At 41.3% G+C, this 18,272-nt stretch overlaps 2 protein-coding genes across 7 annotated transcripts in view; one reads left to right on the top strand and one right to left on the bottom strand.

The window, feature by feature from the left end:
* Positions 1-5,123, top strand: part of pknox1.1 (pbx/knotted 1 homeobox 1.1) — a 28,347-nt gene extending 23,224 nt beyond the window's left edge. For 4 of the 6 annotated variants that reach the window (XM_034186296.1, XM_034186294.1, XM_034186295.1 and 1 more), the window contains 7 exons: positions 309-509; positions 872-1,022; positions 1,162-1,259; positions 2,069-2,197; positions 2,283-2,359; positions 3,659-3,822; positions 3,913-5,123. In XM_034186296.1, coding sequence (XP_034042187.1) covers positions 309-509; positions 872-1,022; positions 1,162-1,259; positions 2,069-2,197; positions 2,283-2,359; positions 3,659-3,822; positions 3,913-4,094 — 1,002 coding nt within the window. In that variant the 3' untranslated portion in view covers positions 4,095-5,123. The remainder of the gene's footprint in view (positions 1-308; positions 510-871; positions 1,023-1,161; positions 1,260-2,068; positions 2,198-2,282; positions 2,360-3,658; positions 3,823-3,912) is intronic. The other 2 variants (XM_034186300.1, XM_034186299.1) reach the window with 1 other exon arrangement.
* Positions 5,124-5,254: 131 nt separating this feature from the next.
* The window catches only part of tmprss3a (transmembrane serine protease 3a), a 30,763-nt gene continuing 17,745 nt past the window's right edge, over positions 5,255-18,272 (bottom strand). Inside the window, exons 5-12 of the mRNA XM_034186302.1 lie at positions 15,918-16,037; positions 15,381-15,427; positions 12,990-13,155; positions 12,323-12,492; positions 11,173-11,268; positions 8,280-8,422; positions 7,370-7,522; positions 5,255-5,801 (exon numbers count right to left, since the gene is read on the bottom strand). Coding sequence (XP_034042193.1) covers positions 5,742-5,801; positions 7,370-7,522; positions 8,280-8,422; positions 11,173-11,268; positions 12,323-12,492; positions 12,990-13,155; positions 15,381-15,427; positions 15,918-16,037 — 955 coding nt within the window. The 3' untranslated portion in view covers positions 5,255-5,741. The remainder of the gene's footprint in view (positions 5,802-7,369; positions 7,523-8,279; positions 8,423-11,172; positions 11,269-12,322; positions 12,493-12,989; positions 13,156-15,380; positions 15,428-15,917; positions 16,038-18,272) is intronic.

Consider the following 18,272-nt stretch of genomic DNA (forward strand, 5'->3'; position numbering starts at 1 on the left):
TATCTGTGAAAGTGTTGAACTTGTTGAGAGATTCCCTTTTCTTGGTGGCGGCATTGATGTCTTTGGGCCAGTAGTCGTCCCACCCCTAGTCTACAAAAGCCATGTGCATGTTGTTGTTATAGGCTGTACTGCAAATTCCAAATATGTAGTACCGCTAACACTCTAAGCAAAATACCACACTGGGTTTGTATTCAGACAACAAAGTTATACATTTTGGCAAAGATGCATGTATCTCCAGTGTTCAACATTTGATGAATGTCTATTAAAAAAACATTGATATATATATTTTTTTAACCTTTGATCTCCAGATGGTAAAAGCCATTCAGGTCCTACGGATCCACTTGCTGGAGCTGGAGAAAGTGAGTGACCTATGTAAAGACTTCTGCAGCCGTTACATTGCCTGCCTCAAGACAAAAATGAACAGCGAGACTCTGCTGAGTGGTGAGCCTGGTAGTCCGTACTCCCCTGTACAAGGACCAACCCAAAGCTTCTCACCGACCAAGACTCAGGTACGTAACGCACACATCTCAAATTATCTCATCAAGAGAGGGTGTGGTGAGAGAGAAATAGCTACCAAGTGAAGAAATTAAATTAGATTTTTCTTGAGTTGACTGAAACAAGTAACAGTGGCGTTGGTTGTCATCAGACCTAGGCTTGCTGATAATTTGGCACCCGATTGTGTACATTTGGCACAAAAAATAAATAAATTCAGTGTGTAATTCTTCTAAACTGAAAGGAGGGCAGAGTTTAGAACCTCTGCTGTTTTGTCGCTGATATGATGAAATGAGTTTCCATCCCACTGAAATTATCCATTAATATGAAAAACTTGACCTGAGCTTGCTGCATCGTACCGTGTACCTTTGTCTTGCAGACTCCCAGTTCTGTCTCCGGGACCATGAGTCCTCAAGGTCAAATTGTGGTTCCTGCATCTGCTCTGCAGCAAGGAAATGTTACCGTGACAGCCGTCAACCCCACCCAGGTGGTCGCAGGTATGTCACCATGGCATACAACCCCTCCCGCAGGTACTCTTCTCTTCTGATAACTCTTTACATGTTGTTCTGTAACAGTGGGACGCTTTGATCTGAGCTGTGCTGCCTGCTCTCTGCAGCTCACGATATTACTGATTTATTATAATTGTTTGTGTGTGTTCTTTCCTTCCAGGTGGCACAGTCTACCAGCCTGTTACAGTAGTCACTCCTCAGGGCCAAGTGGTAACACAGGCCCTTTCACCCGGAACAATACGCGTCCAGAACAATCAGGTATGATGGTACTTCTCTGGTATCATTACTGTGCATTGAGTTCAGAGTTTCAAAGCATATGAGTTTAATTTTAAAAAACGTGATATTTTGACCTTAACATAAAAGAAATAATAAAAAAAAATGGCAACTTATCTTAAGGTCCAGACACTGGATATGAATTTAAAGTGCACCCCAGTCATTAATGTGAGGCATTTAGCATTAATTATCTCTGCCAGTGGCGTTATGTCATCCCAAATATTTACTTGTCAGCAGGATATCTGTCCAGGGTTCGACATTAACACTTGTTCAGTTGTCTGGGACAAATAGAAAAGCTGTTTGGACAACCAGTATACTCTGTGATGTTGTCCAAATGTGTATAGCTTTCTTCTGGAATCTCCTTAGTGAACAAAAGCAACAATCACACACTGTTGCTTACATAGAAAATTATTGGTAAAGTGGGTGCTTGTAGAATATTTCAGAAGATGGAAATTGGCCTGAAATTTCCTGTTAAAGAACATTATACAATGACAAACACAGTAAGATGAGGACTTCAAGACTCCCAGTCAATTGCTTCACCGAAAGCTTCATTACTTGGAGCCTCATCTAACAGCTCATTAGAGACTTCTGACGTATTGTTTTACTGCAGGCTTGAAGCAAGTATAGGATTAATATTGCTCAGTCAGTTAGTGTGTCAGCAAAAATTCAATAAGTAACTTTGTAAAATGTACACCATATTCAGCTCTGAAATTCTGGATTGTGGTTGCTATCATTGAGGACCAGGAAACAGTGTGTTTTTTTTATTTTTTTTATTCATTATATTATGTACTCAGCTCCAACTGCAGTTTCACCAGGACTTAAACCTCTTCAATCATGACGACAACTCAACTAAGAACAAGCGTGGCGTTCTGCCCAAGCACGCCACCAATGTCATGCGCTCGTGGCTTTTCCAACACATTGGGGTAAGTCTTTGTGGGTTGACTCTCGGTTTAGTCCAGCTGTACTTTAAAAAAAAAAAAAACTGATAGTGTCTTCCTTCTCCTGCAGCACCCTTATCCAACAGAGGATGAAAAGAAGCAGATCGCCACTCAGACAAACTTGACTCTTCTGCAGGTCAATAACTGGTGAGTTAAGCGTCTCAGATCCATGTCAACACAGCTTTCAGGACAGCGAGAGATCGTTAGTGTCACCGTTCTATTCTTGACCCATGTTCATGTCTCCCTTTCAAAACTTGCAGTACTACAGGAAAATGTCAGTATTTATCCTTCAAAGATTTCACGATTTTTCTGCTGTCATTCCACCCATATTGCCACATTTACCGTATGTTTTTTTTTTTTTTTTTTTTTTTTTTTTTTTTTAAACTCGTTTGGGGCCGGTCCTGTGACTTATACTCTGGTGTGACTTGTATACCGAAAAATTACACTTACATTATTAATAATAAAATTAGAATGACCTTTTTATTTATTTTTAAAACTTTCCAAGGAATTAAATGACTAAACAAAATAAACAGCCCAAATAAAAGAATATATGACAACAACAACAAAATACACTGCAGCGATGCACAAAAATCCCAAATTAAAGAGCTGAAAATACAGAAAAAATGTGCAACTTATACTCGTTGTGGCACTACAGCTGCCATACTGAGAGGCGATGCAGCTCATAGATCGTGCCCCTGTAGAAGGTAGTGAGGTTGGGAACGGGAATGCTCAAGCTCCTCTGCTGTGCTCTTTAGCACAGAATGAAATGAACCCATCCAGCTGAATTACTGCGTCAGTGATGAAGTTGAATAAAACCATTTATTGTCCAGAGAACAGATATGAGCTCAGAGAATTGACTGAATCATCTGCTGGTACGTTTCCTTGTATACCGTTTCCTGTGCGTCCTTCCAAGGCTAGTGGTCTCTGCCAGCGGGATTCTGGACACGCCAGGCAACAGGATGGCATCATAATAAGTGATTGTTCAAACTCTTCTTCTGCTCTTCAGCAGGTGTAGATTTATTTGAGCTTTTATGTTTACTTTTGAGTGACACATTGTAGCAGCATACTTTGATGTCAAAATCTGTGCCTGGAATGAAAAACGTGTCCAGGTTGGCAAGTCTGGTTTTTCGATGCCCGTTGGTCTGAAACAAAGCTTCTGCAAGAGAAATGACAGGTCATGTTTTGTTTCAGTCTTCATCAGTTGGCTCTTTCTTTGTGAGCTGTTTGGGCAGATGTCTGTACGCCCACATTAGACGGGTGGAATTGAGTTTTCTGCCTGAAGAACTGAAATGGCCAAACCGGTATGAGGTGTGAAATATGTGTCAGCAGCTCCAGCATATAAAAACAAAACAACCTCCAGACACACACATTTTGTTTACTGTGCACCTGTTTCCTTCTGAATGCTGACAAACAAAAATTAAGTTGCTATTATTTTGGCGTTTCTAGGTTTATAAATGCACGGAGGCGAATCCTGCAGCCCATGCTTGATGCCAGCTCTTCTGAAACGCCAAAAACAAAGAAGAAAACGCCTCAAAACAGGCCGCTGCAGCGCTTTTGGCCCGACTCCATTGCCTCAGGAGGAGCCAGCCAGCAAGTTACCATGCCAGATGGTACGCAGGAGTTTCTGTCTGTTGATTGTGTGGAGGTGATTAAAACCGCACGCCCTCAGCCTCATGTTTGTCCCTGCACCTCCTCGACAGGTACAATGGTGACCATGAACATGGAGAGTCTGCAGAGCCTGACGTCAGACGGCGCCACGCTGGCGGTACAGCAAGTGATGCTGGGTGGTCACAGTGAAGATGAGTCGGGAGACAGCGGCGACGAGGACGATGACGCAGACATGGCCGGGCTGGGTCTGGACAACAGCGACTCGTTGCAGTAAAGGACACGCAACCGGACGACTACACACTGAACAACCCTCCAAAAGGTCTACATCATCAAGCCAAGCAAATCACTTTCCCAAGCGCACACGTTAGGTTTACACAGAGCACAACCACACAGGACAGATGGCGGGATCATGTCCTCCAGCCGTTTCTACTGCGTGTGCGGCTGTAATTTCAGATACCGTTTTCTAATAACATAGCTGATGTAGGCGAGTGCACTTTTTGTATGATACTGTAAGCTCAAAAAGATTAAATCAGAAGAGAAAAAGGAAGTGTTAAACACCTGAAGCAAGTTTGTTTGCTTTGTTAATGTCAGTTTGTTTGTTTTTTTGTTTGTTTGTTTTTTAAGGTCCCTCCCCCTGACTAAAGTCTCATTTTGGATGCCAACACTTTAACGTTGTATGTGTAAGAGTTTGTCTTCACTTTTTTGCATGCTTGTGTTTTGAGTAGATGTGTGCACTCTTATGACTGACTCCACAGCTCTCACAGCGGCCCCTGCAGGCCAAACGGAGAGATTAAAAAAAAGAGATGCTTATTTTTATATACAAACATTTAAACTAGTGGTTTTTGTTTCATTTTTTGTGTTCTTGTTTTGTAAGAAGTATTTATGTACAGATTCATAATTAAAACTAGCAACCCTGTTTTCCAGGGTTCTTTGAAGTTTTCTAAAAAAAAGAAAAAAAAAAGATAAATTGAATGCTGATTTAAGAATTGCTATTTAAATTGGTTTTAGACTTACAATGCTAAAAAGGCCTTACTAGTGTCATTTTATAAAAAAACAAAAACAAACAAAAAAACCAAACAAAATTAAATCTAGCCAAGAAGCACAAATAGACGCCTGATCCTCTGTGAAATTAGTCCAAAAGACACTAAACTGCAGAACACTTTCCAGGTGATGTAAGGCGCCGGCAGCACTGCAACATATCTCGCACAGAAAATTGTAACTGCAGTACTTTTCTAAATACAACTGCAGTTTTAGCCACATTGTGTATACCATAACATTGTCTTTTAATGGTTTTACGATTTAACAAAAAAAAAAGTAGGTCTTCTCAAATGCACAATCCAGAACACTATGCTGATCACACAATCAGGACAGTTTGTGTGTGGGACCCGGGACCGTGTCCACAGAGATGCCAACCCTGGTCATCAAGAACCGATGGACTCTTTGCACGCATTAAGTTTTTATTTATGTACACGTACATGCTACTGCAAAGAAACCAGAGAGCCGTTGGGAAGCAGGCCGGGTTCTGTCCGCGTCCCTGCTGTAGAGATGCGTACCGTGACGTGATGTGGGGTGGGCTCCGGCTCAGCTCTCTGTTGCTCACTTGCGGCTGTCTTGCTTTTCTGAACCGTTGTCCACTTTTGTCTGTTTTGCCTTAGAGCTTTCTATTTTGGAATAAATGATGCCTAACTCTCTGTCTTCAGAACGTCTGTTCATTTTGCTTCCTCGGTTTGGCCCTGGACCGGCACTGGGGTGGTTCTGAGCCAAAACAATTCAAATACAGAAAAAAATGCTCGATTCATTTGTCGTGACTACAAATCCAGCAGGTTGTTGTCTCGCACAACGTCTAGCCGGTTGGGCGTGCTGTCGTTTCCTGTCCAACCGTCCAGTCGAAGCTCCTGAAAGAACAGAATCCAGAACGCCGTCACTGCAGCTGAGTCAGCTGTTTGATGCTGACGCCTGTCAGACTGCGAGCTGCATCTCTCTGAAAAACAAGAGGATAATGTTAAACAGCAACACCACATCATCTGACAGGTGTCGCCATCATATAAAGTTAAATCCACACATTTTAGCTGTCAGAGCTGCTTGTGCAGATGGTCAACTTTGATTTGACGGGTTTTCAACTCTGTGGAGCCAAAAATAACTGGACAATTGGTTGTTGTTTTACAGCTAAGTGTGTTTATAATCACTCACATGTACATCTGTGCACAAAATAATTCAAACAGGTGAACATCCCTCAGGTGAATGTCTCAATCTGATTACTACTTTTTTTTTTTTGCAAATTATTCAAAAGTCAAGATCATTAAAATGTAGTCAAGGTGATGTCACTAAAACAATGACATGACAAAAAGCATTTATTTTGTGTATGTTGTGGTTTTTAAATTCTTAATTAATGAACAATGTCTGTAGCATGGCCAAGCAGAGGGTCACCCCTTTGAGTCTGGTCTGCTTGAGGTTTCTTCCTCAGAGGGAGTTTTTTCTTACCACTGCTGCTCTGGGGGTTAGTAAGGTTCAACCTTACTTGTGTGAAGCGCCTTGAGGCAACTCTGTTCTGATTTGGCGCTATATAAATGAAAATAAATGGAAATTGAAAAACAAGACAACAATTAAAGGTCTAGAGTTGATTTCCGGTGTTACATACTTTGGTCATGTTATTCAGAAATGGAACAGCTCGCCCCCACATCCACAGCTTGAAGTTTTAAAAAGTAAGACTGTGTGGCTGCCCCAATATGTAAAGCTCTGAAGTCTAACAAAAGTCTGGTTGCTGTAAATGTACCTGAATGACTGAGAACCTTCATCAGTGTCTCTCCAGACAGTGTGACTGTGCAAAATTTACTCTGAGGGAAGCCACCAAAACACTTGTGACAACTCTCACTTACAATCAAATCAATTTCATAAATATTTGAACAGTATCTGAACGCACTTTGTAATTCTGCCACACCTCCGCAGTGGGACTGAAATGAAACAAGTTGTGCTTGTTGTGCAGGCTGTTGGTAAGAATTCGAGAAGTTTAACAAAAATATTGTATTAATCATTCAGGAATTTCAGCCATTTGTAGTCACAGTGGTTGTATTTTTAGAGCCCATAAGTAACTGGGCAAACTATCATTTTAATACAAAAAAAAAAATTACTTTTAAAAACAGTTTGGTACTGAATGGTGGAGTAGGTAGTTCTTAAGAACAGTATCTATGCAAGAAGGAGGGAAGCCACCAAGACAGACAAGTACGGAGGAGTTAAAGGCGAGCAGACAAACTGCACAGTAAACCAGTTACACAGCTTCATGACGGAGTGGCACAGAGAGGGATTTTCTTAAAAAGACCTGAAATTTCAGCTCCAGTTTGCCAGAAGGTACATGGGAGTCTGGAGACTACATTTGATCTGTTTTTCTATCTGAACCGAAATAATTAACACCATAAAAGGGGAACCGTTCATCCTGAGTTGGTCTTATTTGATCAAAGGTGAATTTTGATGTGGTGTTTGGTCTTTGGGCGTGGATGTCCAGTCACTCAGTTACAGAAGTTAAAAAGAGGCAGACAGTGGTTCTGTACTGACCTCCAGCTGCTGGCGGATCCAGGTGAGTGACTTTGTGATGCGGGTGTAAACGCCCGGCTTGTTCTTCACGGCGCAGCCCGTTCCCCAGCTGGTCGCCCCAACCAGCTTCCACACAGACGAGACCTCGCAGGCAAGAGCACCGCCGCTGTCTCCCTGAGGAGACACGCAGGAGCATCTGAAGAATCTGCACTCAACAAATGAGTCTTGTCTCTTGTTGTATCCATAACGCCGTTGATTATTCAGTGACGTGCTGTTTTTGTTGTGTCAATGTGAGGAGACTAGACTTTGAGGTCAAGATACATGCAATTCACTAACAAGTTTTTGAATCCTGAACATGCTGAAATGAATGGATGCTACTCATGTTTGAAAATCATATTAATTATAGGAAAGGACAACATCTGTGATAGAAAGCACACCTTGGAGGTGATCACTACAAACGGCCCTCTGTTCCCAGTGTTTTTGTCCGGGTCCTTCCTGTAATTGCTCTCAACTCGTTTTCTCCTCACAAAATCCTTGTGAATTCTGTGAAACAGCACTGCTGTTTGTACATCTGTAAATGATGCACTTCTCCATTGTCCAGTCGATTGCTAAATTGCAAATATGGTGGTCACAGGTTGGCTGTGTTGATGGCCAAGCTAATTTCGGAACAGGATATCCCCTGAAGTAAGTTGGCATCAAATTTGCTTTGTAGTTGTTGTGTATCTTTGACTATTTACAGTCATTTGCATTATTTTAAATTCTATTTGGTGAACGATAAACACTTGAACATATTATACAGTAAATATTTTGTTTTGCAGCGGGGATCATGTTCTTGTGCTCCAGCTGTCTCCACGTAGAAATCTCAAATATCTAATATTCACGCTGTGTGAAATCGGTGAAAGTTGAAGTTCTTGCTCACTAACAGTGGTACCTGACAGGAGTCGATGCCTCCCTCCAGGTATCCGGCACAGATCATCCAGGAGGTGATGAAGCCGTGGTAAACTCCTGCCTGGTTACAGGTTTTGGTGGACAGAAGTGGCACTGTGGCTGAATGCAGAACCAGACTGGTCTCGCCTGGAATAAAAACCAAGAGCAACCCAGTCATTTGAAAATAGTTGTTAAATTATTCCAAACATACAAAACCATTTTTTTCCTTGTGTGCATCACATCACCATGACATGAAAGTTAAGGAAAAAGAGCCTTTGTCATTTAAAAAGTGGATCCGGAAAGTATTCACAGTGCTTCACATTTTCCACAATTTGTTATGTTGCAGCCTCTTTCCGAAATGGAGTAAATTCATTTCCCCCCTCAAAATTCTACTCACAACACTCCATAATGACAACATGGAAAAAGTTTTTTTGAAATTTTTTGGCAATTTATTAAAAACAAGCAATCTGAGATTTCTGACGTCTGCCGATCGGGATCACCTCCAAAATTCAATAGAGTCTTTCATAGCCTAATATCTATCTGTGGTGCAAATGTGGTGAGAATCTGTGAAGTAGTTTTGATAATCCTTCAAAGCCTATATAAAGTGAAATCTGGATCCGGATCCAGATCACCTCCCAAATTCAGTGGAGTCTTCTATGCCCTGATATCTATCTGGGGTACAAATTTGGTGAGAATCCGTGAAGTAGTTTTGAGGTAATCCTTAAAAGCCTATAAAGTGAAACTTGATCCAGAATCCGGATCCTGATCACCTCCAAAATTTAATGAAGTCTTCCATGATCACACATCTATTTGTGGTGAAAATTTCATCAAAATCCATGGAGTAGTTTTGATGTAATCCTGCTAATAGACAGACAGACAAATAAATAAACGCCAATGATTTTATTACGTCCTTGGCAGACGTAATAAAAGAAAAGCTAAGTATTCACACCCTTTGCTCAATATTTTGTTGATGCACCTTTGACAGCAATTATAGCCTCAGGTCTTCTTGAATGTGATGCCACAAGCTTGGTGTACCTATCTTTGGGCAGTTTTGCCCCAAACCCCCTTTGCAGCACCTCTAAAGCTCCATCAGGTTGGATGAGGAGTGTCAGCTCTCTCCAGAGATGTTCAATCAGATTCATTTCTGGGCTCTGGCTGGGCCACTCAAGGACATTCACAGAGTTGTCCTGAAGCCACTCCTTTGATATCTTGGCTGTGTGCTTACAGTCATTGTCCTGCTGAAAGATGACCCATCACCCCAGTCCGAAGTCAACAGGGCTCTGGAGCAGGTTTTCATCCAGGATGTCTCTGTACATTGCTGCATTCATCTTTCCCTCATGCCTGACTAGTCTCCCAGTTCCTACTGGTGAAAAACATCTCCAGAGCATGATGCTGCTACCACCATGTTTCACTGTAGGGATGGTGTCTGGTCTCCTCCAAACATGACACCTGACATTCACACCACAGACTTCAATCTTTGTCTCATCAGACCAGAGAATTTTGTTTCTCATGGTCTGAGAGTCCTTCAGGTGCCTTTTGGAAAACTCCAGGCAGGCTGCCGTGTGCCTCCTTTTACTAAGGAGTGACTTCTGTCTGGCCACTCTACCATACAGGCCTGATTGGTGGATTGCTGCAGAGATAGTTGTCCTTCTGTAAGGTTCTCCTCTCTCCACAGAGGAATGCTGGAGCTCTGACACAGTGACCATCAGTTTCTAGTAGCTGTTCACAATATCGTATTCATACTGTGATGGCTCCGTAGTACAGCTGCGATGTCAGTCCTTCATATGAGTTAGATGTTGTAACAGTTGTATGATGTGTAATACAGTTGTAACAGTCTGTTCAGCCATGCGTGATGGGACGCAGCTCTGACACGTACTGAGCCACTGCGTCTGTGATCACGGTATAATGTAATGAGCATGTAATCACACATCCACTGTCAGTCCACCCCATGTGTCAGAGGATTCATCTATATTATCATGTCATCATGGCTGTTAGACCCCGTCCAGACTGCCGCAGTGTGTCACGGAGATGCGCTGATTCGCTGTGACACAGTGGTTTCAGCATGATTGCGCAATGTTCACAGCTACTGCACAAGATGTTTGAGTGACACAGACTTTGCACATGACAATATTTCCTTTGTGCACTGAACAGCATGCGGGGGGGGGGGGGGGGGGTGTTGGCTTATCGGGGGCACAATCTGGACGTGCTCAGACTGCTTCGAATGCTGGTGAGTTGCCATTTTGGATGCCAGTTTGTATGCTATTCGAGCTAGCAGGCACACAGCGGTACGACCGCACAGCATTCATGCATTTCGTGCTGCAGGTTGAATGTAGTTCGACTGTAGGTCGAATTACATGAATGACGTTGGAATGTCCATTCCTACGGCAATGGATGCGGTACAACTGACTCCACCACCATTCACAAGCGACACATGAATGTGCTGACTGCTGTCGGCATGCTGTACGAGGCGTTAGAGTGCAGCTTGAATGCAGCACGAATGGTGTTCGAATGTCAGTTTGCACGGCATTTGTGCAATTTGTGCTCTAGTGTGATTGGGATATAAAGCCACGCCTACTCACATCTCTCTCTCTCTCACACACACACACACACACACACACACACACACACACACACACACACACACACACACACACACACACACACACACACACACACACACACACACACACACACACACACACACACACACACACACACACATCTTCAGCTGCTTTTCCAAAATCGGCCATGGGTGCTGGAGCCTATCCCAGCAGAGACAGGGCATGTGTTGGGGTACACCCTGGACAGGACGCCAGTCTGTCGCAGGGCCACATATAGACATATAGATTGCATAGTCATTCATTCTCCCATCGTTTGTTTTCCAAATGTACACTCACCTCCATCTTCTGTTGCTCCCCAACCGGAGATCCAACACATGGTGCCCTCCTCAAACTCCTCCCCAAAGTTAGGTAAGCAGATGGGCTGCACAAAACCTACAGAGAACACATCCATAGAACTACGTTTTACATTATACTGTAATCAGTTTGATAACAACAACAACAAAAATGTGAAAGACCATAAGTTTGACTGATACAGAGCTTGAGTGATCCATCTTGTACTGTTTATCTGGCTGTGGTCTCAGTGGCAGAAGGCTGCGTGTAATTCAGATCTTCCTTTGTTCTGTCACATCCTTCAGTTGTTCATCAGGGATCCCAAAGCATTTCCAGGAGACATGAGATGTGTCATCCCTCCAGCACATTTTAGGACATTTTGATAAACTAGAGCATGAGGTGTCAAAGAAGCATCCCAATCAGATGCTAAATTACCACAATTGTCTCCTTCCTATACATCCAGTCCTACTCCAGACAATCCATGGATCCAGCATTTCATATTTTGCTCTCACTTGTAAAGACTTCAAAATACAAGACATGTAGCATAGTGTAAATTCTCCCTGGAAGACTGAGATCAAAGCTTTCATTCAGTTTCCCCTAATCAGTGATAGGTGTAATCTCTAATAAGAAGCAGTGTGTCCCCCTTCTAGTCATCATCTCACAACCAATAGAAAACATGCACATTGTTAAAAATGTCAGTTCTAACTCACCTCTCTGCTGCTTGCAGTCACTAACCGGTACACTACCTCCTCCACTCCACTTCCACCAGTTGGTCCCTGTCTTACGCCTGGGGGTAGGCTCTGCCCCTGTCTTCCTCTGATGGCAGCATTCAAGATCTACCTACCCCTACATCATCATAAGTGGGACCTCCGCCAAAGACTGTTCTAACAATCTGCACAATATCACTGTGAATTTAAATATTTAACTTTTTCCTTTGCTCCCGAGTCCTTCCGGTGGAATTTTCTCATTTGGAGCTGTAACCTGTTCTCAAATTAGACGGGCAGTATACAGATTTCCATCAGAGTACCATGTCCCAGATTTACAGTTGTTGACTCTCATCAGCTAGTAACATCTAGTTCAGATCAATTTTCTCATCAGACTTTGACACTGATCTAAATAGCAACAATTCATGAATAAAGAAAAAGGAGATCCATGCCATTGAAAATGAGCGGCTCCTTCAGTTTCATCAGAGCAATGTCATAGTCCATTCCCGAGCGTCCGTAGCCTTCATGGTATATAATCTGGTCCACAGCCAAAGACCGCGCTCCGTCAAGCGGCTGCTTGGTCAGCCCCACGTTCACCGTCCACAGTGAGGTCTCTGCAAGGCTGCAGAATAACACAAGATACAGTCAGAATGTGGAATAAACCCCAAATCTTCTTTTCCTAGCCCACAAAACTGCACTGTTACAATCACATTTGCCAAATTCCGGTAATCAGCCAAACATTTCGACACAGGTCACGTGGAGTCATAATGTAGCGCTGGAGATCTGACCTGCTGCCAGGTTAGAGGCGCTTGTGGTTAGAAATCTGACTCCATCTTTTACAACTTTAAGCAGGATGCAGAGTTTGTGCCTTGTACTGTGGTCACGTTGGCACGACACCCTTAATCGAAGGAGGGCAAGAAAAAGGGCAGAGTCATCTGACACCCTGTTTTGGTAAAAGGTGAGTCATTTCTTCAGCTGACACCAAGAAGACAAGTTCAGCATCACTTCAGGGAGACGTGAGGTGACGGCAGAAAACCATCTCTCAAACTGCAGTACAAAAAAATGACTGAGGCGAGCTGATTTCTTTTGATGACTCAGGAGTATTATTGTGCGACTTACTTGAAGACGCAGTGCGCGGCGGTGAGAATCCAGCGTGGCGTTATGATGGAGCCTCCACACCGGTGTGCATCGCTAAAGTGAAGGCTGACCTGCCACGGAAACTGACCCGCCGCAGAGACATTTCCTCCAACTATGCGGGTCTGGTACTGAGGGCGTGAGCCACAGTCTGATCACACACACAGAGGGTCAAAGGTCAGCACATGTTCCAAGAAGCACAGTGCGTTTCTGAGCTTCAGACTGCATGAATCCTGTCTTATATGTGGATTATTATTCTGGCGAGGCCTTAGATTAAGGAATAGAAGAATGTTGGTTGTAAACAGTTCATCTAATTTTTTAAACCATTTATTAATTTCTTTAATTCCTCCAACTTGAGTATTGTTGATAGCAGCTGATCTCGTACATCTGCAGTTGCGTCAGGAATCTGAATATTCTGTGACACTTTCATGGGGAACAACAGATGAAAGTGAATTTGGGTTACTTGAAGGATACTGAACAATTGGCTTGCGTGGCAGCCATCTTTGGTAAGAGTGAAAATGGTGTAAAAAAATAAAAATAAAACAACAAAAACTCCAAAACCTTTAAATTACAACAAACGTGTCACACATAATCTAAAGTTACATAGGTTTCACCATCTCTGGAAACACATGAAGGTTAATGCACTGAAGGCTGAAGGGTCAAACATCAGTATTGATTCATGAAAATTCAGTAAGGTATGTCTTCTATAATACATTCCAGTTCTAAGGTAGAACTATACTAGTGTATACTAAAGTATATCTAAATATCTAAAAAAAAAAAAAAAAAGAGTAGAGTAGAGCCACTTAGGTGCCTGGTCTTGAGAACCAGGAATGGTAGGTTGAAAATCTTTTTTATCCCGTGGGAACTCATGACTAATTGGAAATCTCCATCAAATCCTTCCTATATTCACTGCATACAAGATGTTCTTTATTTTCTTAAATTCTAAAAAAAAAAATAGACTCTCTCTCAAGGGCTCTGCTCATAAGTTTTGGAATGTGCTGCGTCTCTTTTTTCAGTACGTTGAAAAAAAAAAAAATTTCCACTCATTCCTCCTTCAGTCAATCTGTACTGGTTTTTATAGTACTAGTACTAGTTTAGCTTTTATATGTGTTAAAGTGAGGCAGCGGCTGCTCTACAAATCACTTATTGACTGCACAACTGGCTTTATATATATATATATATATATATATATATATATATATATATATATATATATATATACGCACGCACACACATTCTCCTTTTAAGTTCTTCATTTACTAAGTTTTTTTTTTCTTTTCTTGCTTTCCCTTAATGCTTTTTGAGGGTGGATTCTAATGTATTTAATTATATGATAGTAAGTCCCTTCGGCTGCTCCCTTGTTTGCACTCGGGGTCGCCACAGCAAATCCAAGGTGGATCTGCATGTTGAATTGGCACAGGTTTTACGCCGGATGCCCTTCCTGACGCAGCTCCACATTACATGGAGAAATGTGACAGGGGTGGGATTTGAACATGGGAACCTTCTGCACTGAACCAAGCACATTGACCACTTGGCCACCACCCCTGCATATTTAATTATATGATAATTATATAATTATATATTATATTTAATCATACATCTAATATATTCTAATAATATTTTGTTGTTCTGTGGTTGTTGTTGGTTTTTTTGTATTGTCTAAAAGTTAATACTTACTGGCTTTATGTCACATTTGAAATGATCCTTCAATATTCTATTTTTCACTTTGCGGATACTGTTTTTATTTTTAAACATATAAAAGCCAATAAACAAAAGTAAAAAAATATATGCTTATACATCAGTACTGATAACATATTCCAGTGTGAATGATTTTGGTATAAATGTTTTCTGACATGATAAATACATCTGAGCTACTCTTTTCCTCAAAATGTCTCTATCTATCTATCTATCTATCTATCTATCTATCTATCTATCTATCTATCTATCTATCTATCTATCTATCTATCTATCTATCTATCTATCTGTCTGTCTGTCTGTCTGTCTGTCTGTCTGTCTGTCTGTCTGTCTGTCTGTCTGTCTGTCTGTCTGTCTGTCTATCTATCTATCTATCTATCTATCTATCTATCTATCTATCTATCTATCTATCTATCTATCTATCTATCTATCTATCTATCTATCTATCTATCTATCTATCTATCTATCGCATACTACACACAATGCATTACCTTGTGATAATAAAAGCAATTTAATGAAATAAAAAACAGGATAACGTAATCCATCAGAGGCCAAAGTGGGTGCAAACAGATTTGATCATATTTGTGCTGCTTAGAAGATGAGAAAATCAACAGTATTTTTACAAACTGTGTGTAATTTGTATTTAAGCAAAGATAAAGTACTGGTGCAGTGTTTCCTCACCCACACATTTCAGCGTGGTCACCTTCCTCGTGTTGCAGTACATCTTACTGCAGGGACACAGAAGATGGACGTTACATCACGCATACTAACATTTTGACATTCTCAGTAACTTTTTACAGAAAACAGTGCACACAACAAATATCAAAGCATGAATCCACGTTAAATACTTTCAAAGGCGTCTCAGGTTTGCTAAGTTTGACGTCTCACTGTCCTTTAATGCATCAAGGTGCACGTTCATTTACAAATGTTTTCACTCACTCACACACTGATTTGTTTTCAATTGAATTCATTTTTACAGCACCAAATCACAACACAAGTCACACCTAGGTGCTACACACCAGTAAGATATTCCCTGACCCAGCCCCTGAGCAAGAACACTGGCAACAGTGGTGAGGAAAAACTTCCACTGATGTTCTTGGATTAGAGGAAGAAACTTGAAGCAGACCAGACTCAGTGAGGTGACCATCTGTGTTGGCCAAACTCACAAACAAAATATAAACACAACACAGAATTGTCAGAACATGCAACATTTGGTACCTGAGGTTTGTGGTGTTCTGCAGTTTAACGATCCCTGACTGGGCCATGTTGATGGACACAAGGTTAAGCTGGAGTTCTTGTTCAATGGAGGTCAAAGGGATGTAGAGGGACTCCACATAGCTGATTGACAACAGCACAAAATCATGGATGATGTTTATGGTGTAGAAGAAACTTGAACTGAATAACTGCCTTTACTAATGTTGTGCTGTAGGTGAGGTGTGGTTTAGTCAGTGATACACTGTTCTTATTCTGACTTCGAGGCCACCACCCTCCATCTTCCATGGTCACTCTGTTTTGGAGAGCTGACTACACCAGACAGATCTGAATTAAAAGGAAGTCAGTTAATGATCCTTCCGCAGGTTCACCTACGGAAACCTTGTTACGACTTTTACTTCCTCTAGATAGTCAAGTTTTTTGCTAATTGCATTGCATTGCTAATTTTCAGCCCCGATTGACATCCTTGTTCCAAAAATGAGGACATTTGCCTTGACTGCCCACTTGACTGAATGCAGCCCCATGACACTGGAGCTACTGGGCATGCTCACAACGATATCGTGGGCAGGCTCATGTCTGAGCTTATAACAAGACGTTACGACAAAGCCCTGATAAATCTGTTAACTTCTGAAAACTGTTTTTTACTGAGGAGTGTGGCATGTTTTTCATAGAGTTATGGATGTATATTACATTTCCAATGGAGACTGAAAGAAGTCAGTGAACAGTCTATGAAAGCACTGCCCTTCCCACACACTGACCCCTGTGCAGTGCTCCACTTCCCGGTCCAGTCAAAGAAATCACTCTGCTCCAAAACAGAAAATAATCTGCATTGTATTTTAATTTTAGTCTTTAATTTGAACCTGAGATCAAAGTGACTGCACAGCCAAATCCACATTTAAGCAGAAACAACAAAGGCAAAGGTACAATGAAAGTAAAAGATTCATACTGCTTCCTATCTACACAGGTTACACCCATTTATTTACTTTTGTGAATGTATCAGAACATGACAATCTGTTTTGAACATGTTGAAAATTTTCTTGACTGGTTGCTACATTCCCCCATGTCTTGACTGGGTATCGGTTTTTTGAGCCACATACGTGAACAAGTGAACGGGTGTGAGTAATCAACAATGACAAATCTGCTTAAAGATAGCTAGCTAAAGTCTACAAGCACATCTTGACTATTTCACTATAACTTTACTGTGTGAGTGCACAGAAGTAAAATTACAAAAATTGTGTCACCCTTCAAATACTTAAGGACTTGGCCATGGTACCCCATAGATGTGTCCAGGAATTGATGTATGGTTAATGAAGACTGGTTGGATGACAGATTAGGAGCAGGTGTGGTTATATTCTAAAATTCAAATATCCAACATATGTATAAACAATGAGTTGGCCTCCCAACCTAGGCTTTGGTAATGACAGGAAATGGCAACCCAATTTCAAGTTACATAATTTTAATTATATTCAAACATTTCAATGTAATATTTTTACACAAACTAATATTCTAAATCTAAAATAGAAATTCTAAATAATGGCTACACTATTGCTCAATATGCTCAACAGTATTTTACTAAGTTTCAGAGAATCTGTCAATTGCCATGGCAGGCCACAATGTAGGATGTGTGGAACAAACACAGCCCACAGGTCACCTATTAGGTAGCACAAGGTTAGCAAGACAGAAAGAGAATGAAGAACTCTGCTTCGGCTTAAAAAAAAGAGTGGCAGAGTTGTGAGGATTTATGACTGTGCTTTTTTGACTTTTAACCACTGTTAAGCCATCAGAAAATAACCATTTACTTCTCTGGCTTGATAAATTCCTGTGCATTAACACTCTCTCTCTCACAGATCCCATTCACTGTGTACATCGCTTGACCATCATCATTGCTCTCATCCTTTCCCTGCTAAATTAACATAAAATCCTTTCCGCTGGGTTGTGTAGGTTTGTGACCATGTTATTTGAGTTATAGAATGTAACCATTTTAAGCAAAAAAACAATGGTTTATTTGTCTAATGTAGTAAAGTCCTGAGTTTATACATATATATATATCACAGAACCCTTTCATCTCGTGCAGAACAGTTTTGCCAGGTATCATGAGATAAGAAACCAAACATCAAAAACAAGGCTAAAATAATCCCATTAGAAGCTGTTACATACTCAGTGTTGCCATGTTTTAAACATATGAAAGTATAACCGCTCTGACTTTGTGGGGGTGGGAATTACTGGAAGGCAAATTACATGACAGCACTAAGAAGGCACATATTATAAGCAGATTTCGCAAACCTTGTGTTGAGCTCAAACATCTCATTCACTTTCTTTCTTTTATTGTGACTAAATTTAATACAAAATCTTTTCTTCTGC

The sequence above is a fragment of the Thalassophryne amazonica genome, chromosome 14 (assembly GCF_902500255.1).
Source record: "Thalassophryne amazonica chromosome 14, fThaAma1.1, whole genome shotgun sequence".
Classification (NCBI taxonomy): Eukaryota; Metazoa; Chordata; class Actinopteri; order Batrachoidiformes; family Batrachoididae; genus Thalassophryne; species Thalassophryne amazonica.